The 21,021-nt window shown below is 40.7% G+C and overlaps 1 protein-coding gene across 6 annotated transcripts in view; it reads right to left on the reverse strand.

Moving 5' to 3' along the window:
- Nucleotides 1-21,021, reverse strand: part of pik3r6 (phosphoinositide-3-kinase regulatory subunit 6) — a 31,043-nt gene that overhangs the window by 8,209 nt on the left and 1,813 nt on the right. For 4 of the 6 annotated variants that reach the window (XM_020610992.1, XM_020610991.1, XM_020610990.1 and 1 more), the window contains exons 2-20: nucleotides 13,267-13,343; nucleotides 12,933-13,037; nucleotides 12,256-12,347; nucleotides 11,950-12,018; nucleotides 11,279-11,411; nucleotides 10,543-10,612; nucleotides 10,191-10,389; nucleotides 9,236-9,383; nucleotides 8,370-8,456; nucleotides 7,289-7,517; nucleotides 6,674-6,961; nucleotides 4,458-4,557; nucleotides 3,651-3,779; nucleotides 1,934-2,041; nucleotides 1,726-1,828; nucleotides 1,552-1,613; nucleotides 911-1,001; nucleotides 738-799; nucleotides 69-175 (exon numbers count right to left, since the gene is read on the reverse strand). In XM_020610992.1, the coding sequence (XP_020466648.1) occupies nucleotides 69-175; nucleotides 738-799; nucleotides 911-1,001; nucleotides 1,552-1,613; nucleotides 1,726-1,828; nucleotides 1,934-2,041; nucleotides 3,651-3,779; nucleotides 4,458-4,557; nucleotides 6,674-6,961; nucleotides 7,289-7,517; nucleotides 8,370-8,456; nucleotides 9,236-9,383; nucleotides 10,191-10,389; nucleotides 10,543-10,612; nucleotides 11,279-11,411; nucleotides 11,950-12,018; nucleotides 12,256-12,347; nucleotides 12,933-13,037; nucleotides 13,267-13,279 (2,195 nt within the window). In that variant the 5' untranslated portion in view covers nucleotides 13,280-13,343. Of the gene's footprint in view, nucleotides 1-68; nucleotides 176-737; nucleotides 800-910; nucleotides 1,002-1,551; nucleotides 1,614-1,725; nucleotides 1,829-1,933; nucleotides 2,042-3,650; nucleotides 3,780-4,457; nucleotides 4,558-6,673; nucleotides 6,962-7,288; nucleotides 7,518-8,369; nucleotides 8,457-9,235; nucleotides 9,384-10,190; nucleotides 10,390-10,542; nucleotides 10,613-11,278; nucleotides 11,412-11,949; nucleotides 12,019-12,255; nucleotides 12,348-12,932; nucleotides 13,038-13,266; nucleotides 13,344-14,658; nucleotides 14,759-20,818; nucleotides 20,938-21,021 lie in introns of those variants that run through there. The other 2 variants (XM_020610988.1, XM_020610989.1) reach the window with 2 other exon arrangements.

Below are 21,021 nucleotides of genomic sequence, written 5' to 3' on the forward strand. Positions count from 1 at the left end.
ATGATCATTTTTGAAACACCTAACCTTTACTGGGTGGTGTAAATGTAAATAGTCATCGACTCTCTTACCTCTGCACATCACTGTAGGTCCTGCGACGATCTCTGTCCAGTGTAACGGTGAAAGATCGAGACTCCAAAGTGCGAATCTTTATGTTGCTAGTACGAATCTTTGGCTCCTGTCAATTTAAAAATTAAAAAAAAAATGATAAAAGGATTTATTATTATATAAACCATTTAAATTTTATTAAGTGTTCTGATGCTGTGTAGACACTAAAAGCGTTTAAACCATGTGTTTCCATGACCGATACGCTACCACCAAAATAGAGAAATACAATAAACACAGGTAATACAGAAGATCTGTCATTTGTTACATCAATTCTACTGAACATACAATTCTTTTTAAAGTGTTCTATGTATTTTTATTTTATTTGTTTTCTTGTTTCACCATGGTTTTCACAATCCGATTCTGCACAAGACAGAAAAGTGTTGTTTTCAGTCATTTGAAATTCTCTTCGACCAACTTAACACCCCCCTGACAGTTTTTCCATTTTCCAAGGTGTGCCTGTAGGCTCCTCTTTGTGCTCTTTAAACAAAGTGCTTCCAATGTGTAAACACATGCACACACACGCTACGATATAAGTGAAGACATGGTGTACCATAAACAGTCTTGCAGGGATAAATCACTAAAGATACGAGCACTCAACTACATATTTGAGAAGTATTGCTGCTGAGACTTACCACAGTGTTGTTTTTAGTTTTGGTGGGAAATTCATTCAACGTCAATGTCAAACAGTTCAGATCTATGTGAGAAAGGCAGAGCAAGTGTAAGAGTGTATAAAAAAATGTCACAGAAAAGTGTGTCTTTTGACAGTAACTGTGAAATACTCATTGTGTTAGAGATTATACTGAACCTTCTGCTTCAGTGGAGGGAATAGCACTGATCTGAGCGCCTGATGTCCTCAGCGAGATCCCTTTGTCAGTGTCTCGGCCACTTAATGTCACCTGGACACAGAAACGCACAAAGCGTGCTAGTGTTAGGTTACAGAATGGAATTGAATAGAATGCCTTTATGGTCATTGCACAAAGTTGTACCATGACATTAGTGATGCAGCTCCAGTTTTACACATTCACTCAGGCACATACATGCACCATCCATACAGGCAGCAACAAGTAAATAATTTAAAAACCACTAAATAAATAAATAAGACCACTGACTAAGTAATGCACAATGCCCCAGTCTTGTTATGTTGAGCTCTCTTTACAAGAGCAGTGGAGTTGGTGGTCCATTTGAGGTGTGCACAGATATGGGTTCCCCAAAAACGTAAAGCTGGGCACCCTTTGCACCTCTTCTCCATGAGAGAAGTCAGGAGAGAGTGCTTTCCTCTATACTGTTTAATACCAAGACTGCATTTCTACACATTCCTCAAATACAATCATTATGTGCACAGAGGCATCCTCACATTTCATTACATTTGCCTTCACCAGTATCCCCATAACAGTAATCTGATAATGAAATAATGGGAATTAAAAAAAAAAAAGAAAGGGAGCTTACCGTTTTGTAATTAATGGTGACAACAGCTCCACACACCTCCCCTGAACTCCTCCTGGGTTTATCTTTATAGGAGACAGGCATTTTGTTAATTTTATTGTTCACAGATACAGGCTGTGCACAAAAACACAACAAAGGAAACACTGGAAAAATAATTAATACATATAGCGAGTTCACCTTTCATTGATGCTGAGATCTGTCTGAACTCAGGAAACTCCATGTCTAGATAGGTGAGGAACACATCTTCCACAGGATCCTTTGTCAAGCTGGTGAATGTAATCTAAAGGAGAACAAGGAAAAATGTGAATGACATGATAGAGACCGGGGATCAGACTGAGCTTTCATAGCCAGGAAATGAATCTACAATTAAAATGTATCATAATACCTTAACAAAGTAGATGGTGAAGTAAACAGGCTGCTGGCCGGTACGTACGTAGTAGGAAATGACATCAGAGATGAAGGGATCTTTTGGCTTCCCTGGGTTCACCTGTTGCTAAAGAAGACGGAAGCAATGTAAAACTAACCTGCCTAAACGATGTTGCCACCACAAACTCATTTTGGTCATGCTTGGGTTATATTAAATGAATGTAATGAATCACTAAAAAGGTCAAGGTCTTCTCAGGTAACACAGCAGTGCATGGTTATTCACCTGTTTAATAAACAGCCCAGAGTTTTTACAGAGGTCACTGTGCTGTGAGGTCTAAGTGACTTGAAGTTTAAAGTTATGTGTTTCAATTTGAACTTTACTTCCATTATGTAGTATATGAATTACACCCCCACAAAGAAAGAATATTATGAGGAAAAGATGAAGAAATGAAGGACTCAGCCGGAGAGCACTCAGCTTTTTCTATAACAAAACAGTCCTTTCCATGAAAACTGAAGGAATCAAATGTAGCCTACTGTTCACTGCTTTGAGAAAAATCATTTACATAGCAACTTCATTTACAGTTCTCTCTTTTGAAAACAGTATTTATTCCAGTTTCATGATAATTCTAGCTCCTGTTTAAGCTTACAGCATCAGGACAATGTCAAGATGTGTTGGAGTTCAGCTCGCTGTAGTTGTGGTTTCAGTGAAATCAACATGTCTATTGTCCTTGCAGTAAAAAAATGCTATGCAGCTTCCTGTGTTATTCGTAGGACAGTTTCCACATTAAGAAAATGATATGTACAGTCGTAATGTAATGACACTTTTGAAGCACGTCTGTTAAACTACAGATAATCAAGTGTATACGGTCTGTAGGAAACTAAAGGAGACACTTACTAAGGTTCTTCGGCTCATTTTTTGGCACTAAACAGTGAAATTGCATGTGTTCATATTTACTAAGGAGTTGCAGTGAAGTTCTGCGCCAAAGAAAAAGAAGAAAAGCAGTAATGTGCACGTCCGGTCCCATGCAATACTGTATGTAATGTATATCGTTCCTATTCAGGGATGTAAGTTTATACATATGCTCTCAACGCCTGATTTATCATGGCTGAGGCAGAGTGAGCTGTGGCTGAAATACTGTATGACCTCAGAGGAAAGCAGGTCTAAAAAACCAGCATGGCAGGTGTTATTCATCTGACGCCTCGTCAGAGTTAAGATCATGTTCGAGGAGGAAGAGGATGTTTGTAAATCCAATCACATGCCAGACGAATGTGAGGGACTTTTACAGGCTTTCAGGTCAAACTATGCTTCAATTACTCAGCAAAATAAAAGATGATCTGACTGGTAGAAACTGCATGAGTGCAGTTCTGAAATATGTTTGTTGATTTCTTCAAGTGTATTAAAGTTCAGTTTCAGTAAACTTTCACTTTCTTCTATATTTCCTATCAGTCCACCCGCCTGTGGGCACCAGGTCCTACTGTAAGTGGAGGTGTATTCAAATTACAGTAACACAGCTGTGGCTGTGCTCATTTTCATTACTGGCATTGGTAAATACACTTCTAAATTGAAAATTGTGGCACCGTAATATTTTGCGCACCTGACAGTGATTCGTGTCAGATTTAGTAAATATCACCCTAAGTCTTAATTATCCTTCTCTTTCACACACACAAAGACAAAGAGTCTATTTAACGTGGGCTTGCTGTGTAAAAAGGCTTTTCCTTTAAGATTTGCTTCTTACCATTTTGGCCAATTTAGGGATCATGCAGCCCAAACCCTTGATGTTACAGCTGTACCATGGATCCACCGAGCTCAAGTAGGAACCAAGAGTGCAGGGATCGCCCTCGGACTGCTTACTGGGATGGTTTTCCTACAAAAAAGGAACATGAAAGTGTAACCAAAAATGCTGTGAGTGATGAGAATACAACACAAGGCTGAAGGTTCTTTTTCCAGGTACAACATGTTTTTAGTTCTACCACCAAAAGACAACTATTGTGCCTTGTGTTTTGTACAGGTATATAGTTTATATACGTATGTACCGTATGTACCTCACATATTCTTATCACATTAATAATATAACTGTTCTGAGGGTGTCATCTTGTAATTCAAGGGCATAGTTTTGCATATTTTTGGAGGACAGAAATGTTCCTACCAATATTTGAGCAAAGCAGTGCGCATTACCTTTAGAGACACGTCATATTAGATCATTCCATTGTGCTTGACCTACTGAGCTAAAGCTCATGTTACAAGTAAATGTCATATTTGCTCCTGGACACAGAGGAAGTGATAGCTGTCGGTCGGTGTGTTGACAAAGATATGTCATAGTGGCTGACTTGGATAAAGTTGGAAAGATATTCACACATTTGAAGTTTCTAGATCAATTCTTCTTTTGTTTTGTAGTAATGTAAACACCAAGCTACAAGCTCATTTGTTTTTATCAAAATGAGCCATCCTCTGCTCCAGACAAATCATTACATTATCTCAAGGTCATGTTGACTTTTACATAGTAACAGGCTGATTGTGTGTTGATAAGAGGAAGCTAGCATACCTTGACAGGTGAGATGGGAGTTAAAGCCCGACAGACAGGGATGTAGTAAAACTTTATGTTGACTTTCATTGTAAGAAAAAGCCTCCGTGCTTCCCTTTTCCTGTACAGGCAAACCAAAGATTCATGAGTAGACTGCGGCAGTTTGACTACAAACATATGACATTTGCAACAGAAGAAGTACTGTAAAACAGGCAATTAACTATATCTATAAAAAAGAGTTGATGCTTGCACCCGTGAGAACCTGAGAGAACTGGAGCACAGAAGAATCAGATTCAATTACTGTTGTCAATTCAAACTTATTTCAGAAAAAAATTGTGGTTTGTGGAAGGGTACCAACACATTCAGCCACATCTGTACTCCTTCAGAGTAGATAAAGTAATCATATTGTATTGTACATTGTTCGGGGCGACAGTGGTGTGGTGGGTAGAACAGTTGTCTTTTAACCAGAAGGTTAAAGGTTTGAATCTCGGTGCCTGCAGTCGAAGTGTCTTTGGGCAAGACATTGAACTCCCAAGCTGCCCCTGATGGCGGCACCTATGTACGCAGCAGCCCGGTGTCCTCGGCTCCAAACAAAATTTCGTTGTACGTGTCACAATGTTACAATAAAATAAAGCTTCTTATGTTCTCATTCTTACATAAAAGTGCCCCAAGATAGTCTACTAAATAGAGGGACCTATGGGAGACCAAAGGGTTAAAGGATTAGAGTAATGTTATTCTCATGCCTGTAGCCTTTAGATTTGTTTCATTCCAGTTATCATATTTGCTATATTTTACTTACTTTTCTTCATTTTTACACTTGTTATATATTATTTCATTTGATTTTAATGTTTATGTTATCTTACTTCAATTTATTCATCAGTACTTGTTATACTTGCTCAGTGGTGTTGTGCATACGGATGACTGAGGGTGACTGTGTGTGTAAGGTTGACCATGAGATGACCCTGGCTGGCATCCTGGAGTAAAATGAGAGGGTTTATTAGTATGTTATTTGGACGGCTGCCCAGATTTGTGGCACGAGGACACCTGTCGCACCTCAGAGAGGGAGAGATAGAAAAGAGCCTTTAATGCTGATGTTCAGAGTTTTTAAGATGTCATCTAAGTGTCACTAATCAGAGACATGTGTCAAGAAGATATGGTTTGCTTATTATTACTGTAAATCATCATGTGACCTGCGGCTGTTATGTCACTCGCATGTTTATTAAATGTATTTATTTTATTTTTATAGCGTCTGAAGGGCTGACTAAGGCTGACCTCTCTAGGTTCAAATATAATGGTGTCTATTGCACTGGAGGTCAAAGAGAGAAAGGTGGGGTAGAGCAAGTTTAGACCAGGAGGTGCTGTAGAGAGTATAAAAGATGTTGCAGGAGCTCTGTAAACCTTTCTGTTTCACGACCAGAAAAAGAGATATTACCATTTGTGACCTTTTGCAATAAATTCTAATCCTAAATAAATCCTAAATTTTCCTCACATTTCTGTGGCTGGTCTTTCAGTTTGTGTGCAGCACAAACCACAAGTGACTGTGTGCTGGGCTCCTTCTGCAATAGGCCAAAAAAAGAATCAGAGTTGGGCCAGGCGAGGTTGGAAACCTGTGTAAACATAGCTACACACTGCTGGGATTTATAAGGGATGAGGACAGACACAGAGGTTGCTCTTTTTCTGCTTGTTTGCTATGTGCCACTGAAAATCGTTATGGTCAGTAAGATGTTGTTTAATTAGGCGGGCTAATCTTTGTGGTAACGTTAGCAAATTAGACATTACCCATGTCACATTAGCCTGTTTGCAAAATCAACTTTTCCTGGGACATTCAGCTAAAATGCTAGTTTGCAACTGTGTGTAGTTGTTCTGACTTAAGCTAGAGGAGCAGGAGATTGTTGTGAGAGAATGACAGTGGAGTTTGTAGCTGGTTAGCTCTAGTTACTAATAAGCATAGAAAGCATATGTCTCCTTTGGCATCAGCTCATTAGTATCGTTGCTGTTGTAATGGGTGTTCATGAAACGCGAGTGGTTAGATTTTAGACTTAGACTTGTGGATTTGTGTACAAGGTGATCAAAATGTAAACATTCTTTTGCTAGAATCTCTCAATATATTTTTAAAATCATTTCTGTAAAACTATGACTACCTCTTCTACAGTGCCACCAGTGTCAAACCCTCTAGCTGCTGTCAAAGCATCTTCATCATCCAGCGTTCACATCTTGAGGAATGATGAAGCCCTCACCTAAAGAAGTAGTAGGCCTGGGCCAGGCGGCCCAGTACCCTGTCATCCCCCATGGCGACTATCCTGGCAGTAAAGTGTCTCTGCTGCTTGGTGAAGAGGTTCTGCATCATACTGCTTCCTGTCTGCCTCAGCAGAGATGACCCTCTTCTTCCCCCGCTCCCTCCACTTCCTCTCCCTCCAAGGTTTGCGTGGTCCTCCAGGGCATCCTGAATCAGCACCATACTGTCTTTCACAGATGGTTTCATCTTGATGCATCCACGCCTTGAAAGCCTTCCTGAGTCTTGATCACTGGGAAAATGAGAGGATCTACTGTCATACTCCAGAGGAAGAGTGGGCAATGTGCACCCTGCGGCTCCATAACAAACCCAAGTTCTAATCATTTTAAAATGAAGCAAGTAAGCCTTGGAAACCAAAACAGGTGATGCTCCAGATGAGGTTTTTAAGTTCAGCAAATGGCTCTTAAATATTTGTGAAAAGAGTTTCCATGAATTATAATCAAGTGCCCTGGCTCCAAAAATCTAAACGTTTAAAATATACATGTTTTTCTACAAATTAAATAAACTAGCAACACTAGCAATGGGTGTTTAATATATGCAAAACAGGTTTTAGATGTACCTTTTGCTTTGTTCCCATGGTGAACTCAGAAATAATGATGGGGAGGGATCAGTGCTGGGGGGCAGGTCTCTCTCAATGCCACTGTCGTTGGACATCACGGAGAAACGAGCCAAGTCAGATGGCATTAGGTCGCTGGGTGAATCACCCAGGTCTAAGTCCTCTTGCTCCTGGTTAATGGAGAACTGCTCTGACGTGGAGCTGGATCGAAGGCATCTGGCCAGCTCTCGCCCTGTCAACATTTTTAACATTCCTCACTTGCACGAAAATCAGCAGCTGATACTTGCACAGAGCAAGACAACACAACAACAAAGCACAGAGCAACACTTAACTGTCTCAGCTGCTGTGTACTTAGAACCACAAACACACGCACACCTCCCACGCAGACTCTCACTTCGTCAAACACAGATGGGTTTTCTGCTACAGTATGGGTAACATATCCTTTTCATTCACACAAAGCTATCACAGTTTTTACTGATTGTAAAATTATGATAATTTATATTCTTACTGGATAACATCCTGTAGTGAGACTTTCAGTCTCACAGTTCTATGAATTCACATCAGATCTCTTCAGGTTAATTCAGTTTATTACATGACATGAGTCCAGCTCTGAGTTCAGCTGAGAGGACCAATCTAACCTCAGATATTCTCACATGGTGACAAAGTGATAAGTGTATACTTTTTAATGATGTTCTCACTTTCAAACTACCTCATACTTCTACTTATTGTAAGTCATTTCCAACATACACTGACTGGCCACTTTATTAGGTACACCTGTACAATTGTATGCAATTCAATGCAACACTTCCGCCTTAACATCTGTTTTTGAAGCTCAAAATGTTTCAGTTTTTAGTGAAATTGCCATAAATGTATAAATTCAATTATATGTTTATTATTGAGGTCCTAGTTAAAGGTGGCATTGTACTGGGCTACAATATATTCAGAGGTGTTCTTAACGTTCCAGGTTTCTTCAGTTTAATCAGATCTGTTTTGATTAAATAACTCCAATTTCAGCCTAATTCAGTTCAGATTATTTGTAATATCAGCTTCCTCTAGAACCCCCATGGAGTCCCGAGGCACTTACAGATATCCAGATCCTCTGTCCACAGGTGGAAGCTCATCTCTGGGTTAGGAAGAGCACAGTCACACAGTGGTGCCCTGGACAATGGCTCTGCAATACACACACATACACAGAGGAAGAGAGAGAGGAAGAGACCATAACTGTCACATATAAAACAAAAGCAACCCCCGCTCCCACAGCTTCCTCCATGTGAACACTCCTGTCCATCCATTGGTCACCCAGCTACAAAAAAGGGACAGCAGGTTCAGCGGCTGGGTTGCCGACATGATAACAGCTGGAGAAAATAGTGGATGTCATGAAAATAGATATCCGGAAAATTTTATAAATACACACAGCTGATTTGACTGAACTGGCCATGGAGGAAACTGGTAGATAGAAGCAAGGTCACGTTTCATCACAGAACAGCTGGTGTGGACACAGAAAACATGTCCATCACAAATAACATGCTCTTGACTCTGATCTGCACAGCACTGGCTGACAGTGTAGTGGCAGCTCAGTGACACTGAGGCTATGATTTCAAGAAGAGATACAGTTGTCAAATTTGTGACATACAAGCTGAAATTTGCTACATAACATAATTTCATCTCCCATTCGTTAAGACGTAATCAAAACAACTGAGCAAGTGAGAGGCCTGTAGGCCTCAAAAAGGTTTCTGAACAGTAACATCTTCATGTAGCCTCCTGCTGTTTCTCTTTCTGTTTTACCACAGTCTGTTATGTACACAGCAAGATGTAATTGTGGTTCTTGTGGTGTCACCCATTCGCTCCTGTTTAACTAAACCAGCAAGTTGATTTATGCCTCAGATAGAGCAGATCTACCTCAGAGAACTTCTGCTTTGCATATCTCTTTGCTTTTCAGAGAGCCCCTACCTGAACCTGTGTCAGCGACAATCTCACTGTGCAGCTGCTGAAGACGGCTCCTCAGCGCTGCCCCCTCCCCTCTGCCGCCCTCCTCCACGCTCTGCTCTAGAGTTGCCAACACTTCCTGAAAGTACGGCTCGACGTCTTGACCCATGTCCTGTCCCAAAACACACATACACACAGGAAGATAAACACATACAAACTATGAATTAATAGCAAAGAGGTGAAGGGTCAAGGTACTCCACACATGGGCGCAGAGCGAAAACCTAAAAACTTACCGCCATCGTGACATTATCAAATTCTACTAATGTCACTCTAATACTCATGTGTCTTTCTGGTAAGTATTTAAAATCACTTAAAATCTTCCAACATGCAGTACATGCAGTGACCATCTAAAAATCTACGATATTGCAAATTTGCAAAAATTTGATGATTTTGCTTTAAATAGCTAGGTGCCTCTCTGCCGTCATACTTTGTTTAATGTAACACTGTGTTACTTTCTTACTGTAGACCTGCAGTGTCACACATACTATAAATTTCAGGAAACTCAATTTCAACATTCACAAAGCACTGATCATCTAATACAATCCACAGATCATTGCCAATCTGATAGCATGTCAAGCTAGTCAGCTGTTTTTCCCTTGACTAGGCTCTGTGCATTCACAGAGGCCAAATGCTGGTTAATCTGAAGGGGGGATGATATCAGAACAAAGTGCCTCTGTTTGATTAATCGAGCAGCTGGAAGCCAGACCAGTCAAACTGGAAAAGCATGTCGAAAATGTTTACTTGGCAAATTCTTGTGAGGTTTCTAGAGATTAAAATAGGCCAGACAATGATCAAGAGAACAAAACATGACTCAGTAAGCAAACACACAAAGTGTCTACTGTATAATGGGGCATGCGCTGCCTGTGACCACAAAAGAAAAAGCAATAACTGAGCACAACCAAACAGCATTGTCACAGACCTTCAGGGCCTGAGCCAGTTTCGGCCCGTGGCACTGCTCTGCTCCTAACGCTGCTTGGATGGTGTGTTGGACAACACTGCGCATGTGATCAAGAGGACTTAGAAAGCCACCTGAGGCTAACGTGGACGCCTCAATATCACCCAGCAGAACTTCTTCCAAGGAACCAGAGAAAACCTCTGGGTCAGCCAAAACAAAAACCCTGCAGGAGTTCAGACAACAAACTTGAGTGATGGACATGGAAGGCAGACATGCAGCAGTATGAGAACATATAATTAGCTTTTGTAAAACACAATTTCCCTGAAGCGTTCACTATACTCACACACATGTAATCCATTATTTACTTATGACTGACCTCTCCTGAAAGGGATAGTGCTCATTTTTCAGTCTCTGCTCAGCAGTGATCATCCTCTGGTACATCAGACCTGTGAATCAAACTGGCATTTAATGACAGCACATGCAAATCATCAAGTGATGGTCATACAGATTAACTGGCACATGCACAGTTCCTTTAAAATAAAGTAACCATAGTACTGTCTTTCATATGGTCTCTTCCTTTGAGGGTGAAATCTGCTCAGATGGTCTGACTGAGCTTTCTGGTATAAACTGGTGTAAGCCAGTCAACTTTTCTCTACCCCTTTGCCATCCACTGTTGTTCAAGTTTGTTAGTTTGACAACATTTGTTCTCCTCTCTTCAGTTGTTTATAATTTATTTGAATATAGTGTTTCCTCTCTAAGCTAACTAAAGATACATTTTCTAAATTGCCAAACATGTCAAAAGGAAATAAGTCCATCAACAATGTGAACAGAATGACTAATAGTATATTTCTTTGGCTGACCTGTCTGGGGGATCGGTCTCTGTGGTTAAATGAGGTCATACAATCACAACATCACAAAATGTCTATGAACAAATATCACTGTCATCACTGATCTCCTACTTGTTGATCCCCATCCAAACTGTGCATTCAGCTAGTGGACAAAAGTAACACTAGGCCTCTGTTTACTTTGTTGCTAGAGAAAGGTTGAGAATAGAAATGGACTCATTTTAAACGCCAGTTTGCAATTTGTGTCTGAGAGTGTGTGTCTAATACCTGGGATGGAGCGTTCAATTTTGATCTGTCTCGTGTAGCTGAGTCCTACAGCGCAGTAGGGATGAGGGTAGGTCAGGAGTCTTTTACAAAAGTCATAAACCCGCTTGTACAGCTCATCCGGAATGAAGGCCGCCTGGCATATCAATACACACACAACAATACACACTGAGGTTACACCTAACACTGGTGAGGAAAGATGTTTCTACAATTTGTGAATGATAATAATCACACTGCTGTTGTTCAAATATGTGGAAAGACTATATGCACATGCCTAAGTGACATTATATCAGGCGTCCACTTCCTTGTTAACATTTGTTCCTCCTTTTTGGTAGTATTTGCAGTAACTTTACTAAAAATCTCTTCATTAAATTCCTTAAAAGTAATTTTCTGGCAAACCTGTGCATCAGTGTCTAAAATTCTCTGTCAGTAAACAAACATGTCAGTCCAGTGTATGTGGAGATCTGTCGTAAAAGGCAAAGCAATTCAGTCATAACACTTGATACATGTTAAAAAATAGACTAGAAAACAGAAATATGATATATTCAGTGTGGCTCTGAAAACCTATTAGGCAGGAAATGCTACATGTTTACATTCAAGTGTAAAAAAGTAAGACAAGTCGAGTCTGTGGCAGCTTTTTTTCACAGTGCAAACATGTGGCATGAGTTCTGTACCTGAACAATGGCATACATCAGTGTGTGGAGCAGAGGGATGATGTAGTTGTGAGTTCGCCATCTCTCAGCCTACAGAGAGAACACACAGTATGTCAGGGGTCAGTTGCATCAGAAGACGGACTGAGCGCTTGCTGTTTTTGTTTTGATTTGGTTTTCTAGAAGTAGTAGGCGAGGGTCATTGTCAGTAAATTCAACTGTATTCAACAGATCGTTACAGCTGTCACGTCTCAAACCTACAGGGCTCCAGGTACAACCACAGGTTTAAAATTTGTTTTGGTGTCACCACTCCCTGCAGAGATTAAGTACCTTCTCCAGTTCCTTTATTAGCACCCACACCAGAGCGAGGCTGTTGGCAGGGTTGTTCTGAACCTTCTTATGAAGCGTCCATCTCAGCATGCCTGTACACACAGTAAAGCACACAAGCCATTAACAGATGCACAGTTCCCACGGCGCAACACACACACTTGCTAAATGTGTTGTGCTTTCTCTTGTACACTGCTGATTCGAAGTGATTCTGATGACTAATGACTGAACAGCTCTCATAGAGCTGACATGGCTAAATATTCCACAGGATGATTAACGTTAGCAGGCTGGATTCATGAAATGCCCACTCAGGGTGAAAAGGTTTATGAGCTGGATTATGTTTGGCTACAGAAAAACACAAGTGAGTCCACTTTGTGACGTTTAATCCACACATTCATTTTTGTCAGCATGATATGAAAACTAGTGATGGGGAGTAACTAGTTACATGCAATTAAATTACAAAATAAATGTAATGTAAAGTTAGAGTTACTGAAGTTACATCTTCTGAATCCAAGTAATAATTTCAAGATTAAGTTAGAAAGTAAGTTAGATTTTTAATAGCAATTATTTCCAAACCTTCCCAACACTCATGAAAGCATTTACCCAAACAGATAAATCTACATCGGTGCTAAGAAAAACATCATCATATCTTAATACTTAGTTTCAGTGTTGTGTAGTACCTTTGTTGAAACTGTCTACGGGCTGCTGGCTCTCTGTTTGCCTGAATAGCATAGCCTGCACGCTGCGGTACAGTTCTGCCTCTGAAACCGTGGGGGAGCAGCCGGCTGACAATAAAATTGCAAAGTTGGGATGTTAAATTCTGAATATTAAAAGCCTTTGCTAAAAGTTAAGGACAGTATCAAATCTTCTTTTGAAACAAGACCAGACCAGCCCAGAAAAACTAGGAAGCTCTCTACCTGTCTGACAGACAATAAACATTAATTAAAGCCAAACATGTTACCAAATTAGTGTGAACACAAGTGTGTGTGTGTGTGTGTGTGTGTGTGTGTATACCTGCTGGCTCCATGCTGCACAAACGGCTTGAGTTATCCTAGGGGGGCTTGTTGGTCATGTCTCAAATACATCGCTATCTACGGTAATAAGGAAGAACACACAAACAGAAGGTGTAACTCAACTAAACCACAAAGTAGGTGGACAACCTCTCACTCTGTCTGACCTATGATGCCTGATAAAGGTGGGTAACTGACAACAGATGTTCTCTGACTGCTTCCTGACAGCAGAGGATATACTTATATGGATAAGCTGAATAATGGGTTTCTGTTTTAGCGTGTGAAATGTTGACCCACACAAACACCTACATACACACACAGTTACACAGCACTGATACATGCTGATAATTAACACATAGCAGACAGCGCAGTGGTCTCACATTAACCCTTCGCAGGAGTGTTCAAAAGCACCCCTACACTATAAATATAAACCTCTACTTCCTTCAACTCTCACTCCACCACCATTTATTCCCGGTCCCACACAGGTCTTTGAGTCACCTCTTATACCTCCACAACACAAATTCATAGTGAAACTTTCAAATCAACCTGAACAAAAATACCTCTCATGGCATTTATAGTAGTTTCAAATCCTTAATGATGAAATGAATATATCCAATAAAAAGAAAATGTCAGAGTGTCAAAACTACAACAAACATGAATTTCTAAATCCCATAAGAAACTGCATTTCACGTGTCATTTATACTACACATCCGCAGGCCGCTTCTTGCCGATACACAGAGGTAGACAAAAGCTTTATTTGTTTTAACACACTACTCCTTTTTAGGAAGTACTCTTAAGGTCAAGGTCAAAGTGTTTATTTGTCACAGCTAGGAAACATGTTTCCCTGTACAATGAAATTGTTACTTTGCCGTCCACATGAATTCCATATAATACAAGTGAAATATAAAGTAGAGGAATAAGTAACACAAAATCTAAATAGGCAGTAACACAAATCTAAGGCAATTTAAAGCAGCAAGTGAAAGAAGCACAATAAAAATACAACAGGAACACAATATAATGCAGAGAGAATATATGCTCTCAACCCCACTACTGTCAATAAACCGACCATAAATAATCTTTATACAACTGGTTCTGCAAAAATAAGGAGCTCAGGAAGATAATTTTCAACTCAACATAACAAAACACCAGTGTTACCGCTTTTACAAAGCCATGTCCACAATAGGCTGAAAACAAATGTTGTCGCTTTATAGAACTAGTTAATCAGCTTCCTAGCCACCAATTAAATGAAAACCAAATGTCCAAACTTATACCTGTAAACACTACACAAGGCGACCCTAATATCAAAACCATCATCATTAAATTCCCACTGACAACCTTTACCAGCCAGAGAATAACAGGTGCAAAGCAGAGATAACAGTAGTGTACATAAACTTACCCTGTTCCGTACATGCATAGACCAAACACTCCTGTACAGTACTGTAGGTTTTATACATCCACACACTACGCTCTCTCTACTGAAACTAACGTGTGTGACAGAGAGCGAGCACGAGAGCAAGGAACAAGCAAGTGAGGACGGCAAATATTTCAGTACATTTCTTCCTGTGAGTGGGTTCGAGTGAGACAGCGACTGCGTGCGTGTGTGTATCAGCGGGGCTCAAGAGGCAGGTGGAAAGAAGAAAAGAGAGAGTTTGTACGTGCCAATCGTTAGACTTTAGTCATAAGCTGTTTGAGTCGTGTATATTTGGCTCAAAGCTGAAGATGTTTCTATTTTTGACATCTCCCTCAAGTTTCCTCACTTTACTCAACTTTCATGTCAAGTTCCCTCATGTTTTCCCAGTTCTGGTTCTCCTTCACACACACACACAGGCTTTCACAATGTAGAGCCATGACTTCATGCATTCCCTAGCCCCTTATCCGAAACTTTACCTAATGCTGCCTTTAACCCTAAAATCAACTCTTAAGACTTGTATGTGGCCATACAAGTATACACATACACCTACTGTGTTGGGGGGTCACTTGACTGCACTGATGTGTAAAACAAAAGAATTCATGTGGTGGATTTACTCTGGATTTCTTAAACAAAAGTAGCAGTCTTAAAAATAACAGCACTGCCTCAGCAGCTGAATGCTGCCTGTTTGACCACAAGTTTCCGGTTGCCTCAAGCACAATCACACAGCCACCCCCACCCCCATCCCTCAGTCATCTGTCTTGTGTCTGTAATAAACATGATGTCTCAAAAGACTGTTTCTTTCTCCTTAAATTTTGTTTTCTCTCTTTGATGCACACAAACAAACAGAAACACAAACAGGACTGCAGTGACTATAGTAAACTGGCCAAGCATGTACATACAGTATGTTGTACATGCATGCAAAAAACAATGTGCATGGACAAGCGTTCACATGCACAGATGCATAGACTTGCACTCTGTTTTACCTTGGCAACATAAACTATTAATGCAATGTTGGAGCTGACGCATGCACAAGCACACACCACTTCCCCTCTGTCAGAATGAGTGGGCAGACGACACTCTATATTTAGACAGAGAGACACAGAGGGAACTAGAGGTTAGAAAAGGCTCAAAAATACATGCACTACATCATTTAATACCTTTCCAAATAACTAGGTTGGAAAATCCCAGTCTGCAAAAAGTTTGAGCCTCTTAAGGTAAAAGATCAGCATCACAGCTTACTCTGCCCACCCAAGGGCCTGCAGGGTGGTTAAACAACCACATGCCTTTTCTGTGTTTTTCTTACACAAAGAACTGATACAATTTTAAAGACAATATGTCTCTCTAACAAAAACAACAGGAAGTAGAAAATTAATTTGAGTTTTAATTGTTAAAAAATGTATCAAGCAATCAGATAGGGCCGAATTAAACACAATGATGTGATAGCAATGCAATTTGCAGCGCCAACACAGAGAACTTATAATTGAAGCTGCACACTGAAAAAAAGACAGATAATATAAATGACACATAAATACATCACACGGTTAATAGGAAAATAATACTCGGGACATGAAATAAAATGTAATGACATGGTGGTGCAAATACATTAGCTCATGAGCTAAAACATAAGAAAAAGTAACCATAACACAGTGGACCCTGCTTACTGGACCTACAGTACCACTGAGCATCACTGTGCACCAGCAGACACACTTTCCTTTCTCAGTACAGGTCAAAAGCTACATGTCCATTGAGACAAACTCCCCCTACTGCTGTTGACTTTTCAAGGTTTATATGACTCATTTCCTGGCCCAAGATTCAACCATCATATACATCTATCTACACCTATGTGGGCAGCCACTGTCACGCACAGCAGTGACATAAAAAAGACAGAAGCACTTATGCTGCAGACATCTCAGAAAGCAGGAAGTACCTGACAGTGATGGATCGAATTGCCTTCACAGGGTGAGGTGGTGCGTACGTAGGTGCTGCAGTGGGGGTGGGTTTTAATGTATGCATGATTGGAAATCCCCAAATATGTATAGTATGAAGCCTCTTGATACAGTGGGACTTCATCATATCTCTTAGACCTAGACAAAGTGGAAGAATGAGGAAAGCACCTGTAGAAGTGTTTAATGGGTTGATGGCAAAGGCCGTATTTTTTTTTTCTTTTGTTTAAGAAGAAAACAAGACACTGTAAATGTGGAGTGACTGAAGAAGACACATATGCAGCTGAATGGTGGCTACATTCTCTCCATGGAGGCTCTTGGGGCAAACTAAGATTTTACATCTGAGCTAAAGCACTCAAACAGCCAAGCAGTGTGTGTCTATACGGATAGTGTATGTCATCTTGTTGCATAGCAAGTACAGAGTTTGTCTTTAATTCTAACCTGAAATAAAATAGCCCCCCCCCGTGTGTAAGGAACACACATGCAGAAGCTGCAAAGAAGCCCCTAAGACTGACAACATTTAATTCAATGGGAGTTAAGGAGGATATCAATCAAAGTGATTTCCTACATCAACAAGCTGGACAATATGAGGAAGTCGTCTTGAACTGGTGCCCGGTGTATGTGCAAGTGAGGCTCTGCGTATCCGTGTGTAAATCTGCCTGGCCAGTATGACTACAGATTATTTCCTCCTCGGGGCCTGGAAACATCCACCACAATAATGCCAAAACATCTGCATTACATAAGTGAATATGTCACAGCAAAACTCAAAGAAAATGGAGGCAAGGTGAAGATTGAAGCCTTGGGAGGTAGTGTGCTAAATCCATCAGGTAAGAGGAAGACAGATAGGAAAGAGCAGAGATATAAAGGGGTTTCCTGAGAACGTGTGTGTGTCCTCTGTGGGGCCTATGATGTGAGAACTGGGTCAACTGGTCATATTAGGGGGTCAGTAGAGGATGCGACTTTATGGCTGACTTAGGCTACATGCATAAGTCAGGGAGTTTTGCACAAATACTACGTTAATGCTGCATTCACACACATACTAAAGACAGTACTGACTGTGTACATTGTGTCCAAGATGCATGCAGTTTAGTGCACATGCAACGCCCATTGATTTACACACTACTGAAACTTAGAAACAAAACACCAGTAGCTTATCTGTAGCCACATAAACTTCACAGACACTTTTCAGCTATTTTTCTTCCCTCCTTGACCTTTGCCCTTACAGTGTATCCCATGCATACAATTACTTACTGCAGATTTCCATCAGTAATTTCAAATAATAAGTAGATTCATGTTATGCATGAAATACTTCTAAATCCCCTGTCTTCTTATCAGGGGTAAAAACAGCTCTAAACAAAGGCAGTATTGTTACCATAGGTACAGCTATGGCCTCAGACAAAAGGCCTTTGCCTAGCCAGAAAGCTGTGAGTGCTGAGTATGAATTATTTAAATTTCAGGATTAGCGTTTAAAGTGTTCAGTTGTCTATTGTATTTGTGACTGTGGCGTACAATTCCATGCCAGTCTGTGAAGAAATGCTGGGAAAGAAGCTGTGAATTTCTATTTGTTTCGAGTATCTGGTTTGTTTGTTTTGTCCTAAAACTACAGATTATACCTTATGCTTTTCAGGACATTGCCATGATACAGCTATGGCCTTGCGGTTTGCAAGCATGTCCTTAAAACAAATAAAATAGTTCAAGTTTCTGTGCTTGAGGGACCCCTGTTTGTGAAGTGCATCTCAAATTTCCTAATATGTATGCCACTCGTGTTGCACTAGGCAAAATATAATTCTCCTGTTGTGCCAATAAACACACAGTAAACCACAGGGCCTAGAATGTCCGTTACATTCGAGACATTCCCTAACCAAATGTTGTGGATATTCTGCAAATGACGTGTGTACAAAAACACAGTTTTAGACATGCCGGCTAAAAAAAAAGCATGTAGACAAATGTGAAGACTCCTGTGGGTTGTCAGTCTCACCACAGAGAAGACCTTATTTAGCCACAGTTGGCAAAATAAGGCAATGCAGTAACATAGCAATAAACATGAACAGGAGGTCACTATGTGTAAAGTCCAAATGCAACAAGCACAGGATGTGCCAAGTGCGTCACAAAGAAATAATCAGCACTACAAATAGATCAAACACACACACACAAGGTGTAGCATGATGTAGCCTCAGTCACGATGGAGATGGAGCATCTGGGCTCAGCAGAAACCTTCATATCTTCATACCACTTTGGTTTTTAGGTATCATGCCAAGTGACTAAGTGATAGCTTGAATTAATCAGGTCATGTGACTGAGCTGAGATGGTTAAAACTTCAGCTGCAGACAAATTTACAGCCTTAAACTGCTAAAGGGAAAAAAAACCCCAAAATGCTTTATTGAGTTGTTTCCTTGCAGCAGCAAAAATGACTTAATGAGTCTCATGAGATCTTTCTGTTTGAAGCACAATCAACAGTGTCATGGCCCACCTCTGTTTGTTGCTCTGACACCATAACTACAAGATAACTAACTGCACAGTTATGCCAGAGGTTGACAAATATGGAAAACCAGTTTTTAATAGTAACCATCATCTGTTCATTTTTACCAAACTGCTTCAACTTCATTCTAACCAGAGGCCAAGTACTTCCTTGTAGCACACAAGCACAATGCACTGTGCATTGGCCCCTATGACACTGGCCTCATGTGGATAGATTTTTCCAGCATCAATTTAAGATCTACTGATTAACAATAGAACAAAGATTATTTTAGTTTAAAGACTGGCCCACACACCTACATGGCCAAAACCTTTAAGAAGTGTACATCCAGATGATAAATGAAGTTACTAAAGATAGCCTACGCCAGGGATCAGCATGCCCAGGTACCTGACCTACCCTGCCGCCTGACTTGCATATAACACGACCCATATTCCTGTCCCCACAGGTGGTGTGCCCACAGGGTAGTGGCTCCATGTCACTTCTTCAGGCTGTGCCTGAACGGACCCTATGAGCAAAGGCCCAGCCACCAGATGCTCGCCGGCAGGCTCCCCTTCCAGGTCTGGCCCCAGCAGGGTGCCAGTTTTCCTAATCTGGGCGAGGTAATGCAACTCCAAGTGGCCATTTTCATTAGGGTTTTGAATCGCTCTTAGTCTGGTCCCTCTGCTGGGACCAGTTTGCCTTGGGAGACCCTACCAGGGTCTAATGCCCCAGAAAACACAGCTCCCAGGATCAGTGGGACACATAAACCTCTCCACCACATTAAGGTGACGATTCCAGGTATCTTATTAGGATGCCTCCAGGGTGCCTCCCTTTGGAGGTTTTCTGGGCATGTCCAACTGGTAGGAGACCCCAGGGTAGACCCAGAACACACTGGAGAGATTATATATCTCACCTGGCCTGGGAACGCATGAGAATCCCGTCAGAGGAGCTGGAAAACATAGCTAGGGAGAAGGACATGTGGACTACCTTGCTGAACGTGTTGGCACTGCAACCCAATCTTGGATAAGTAGAAAAAAATGGATGGATGGCTGGATGGATGAAGTTTATTTTTGGTTTTTGACCAACCTTGCCAAACCTGGTTTGGGATGGCATTTAAACACATTACACCGACTGAGCTGACAGTTAATGGTAAACTATTAAAAATGAGTAGGATTTGAATCTTACATCATAATTTGCATTGTCCTAATACTGGGTACAAAGTGGCAGTCTCCACAGCTGAGGGTTATAGAAGTGACTTTAGACATATAGCTACACCAGATGGCTGTTGGCAAAACTACTAAATCAAAAAAGCCAGATTTCTCTCTAACCTACACAGTAGCTAAAAATTTTATTTCTGTGAATGTTGGCTCCAATTAAATCAAGTTAAACCAAATCAAGTTTATTTTCACTGTATATAAAACACAATGAAACAATGGAGCAACTCCCAGAGATGATAAAATGCATCAATTCAAAAAGAATAAAATAAATTACAAAATTCTAATACGACTACACAGATATCACAACATTAAAAGCTAGTTTTCTATATATATTTATTTAGTGGCATTTTATCCTCAGGGGAAAACACTGCTCCTAAATCTACTGGTCCTGCTTCATGCTGCCCTGAATCTTCTGCCTGAGGGCAGGAGATCAAATACAGGCAGGATGCAGTTTGTCTCTTTCTGTTCAACAAAAACAACAGTGGAAAGCACCAAGCTGATCTTCGGTAGCTGGGTGCCAGTAATCTTACCTGCCACTTTAATTACATTGAACTGGAGGTAGTTTCCTCCTGTTCAAGTCAGCTGATGTGGTTGGTGAAACTCCAGCTGGATTTACCACTTAGTTATCCAGCAGCGTAATCCTGATGCACTGGGGTAGAAGGCAATTAAATTACTGACTACACAAAAGACCGCAGAAAGAAAAAGAAAAACGGCATTTTTTTTTTTCCAGAAA

Source organism: Monopterus albus, unplaced genomic scaffold (assembly GCF_001952655.1).
Source record: "Monopterus albus unplaced genomic scaffold, M_albus_1.0 scaffold108.1, whole genome shotgun sequence".
NCBI classification, from domain to species: domain Eukaryota; kingdom Metazoa; phylum Chordata; class Actinopteri; order Synbranchiformes; family Synbranchidae; genus Monopterus; species Monopterus albus.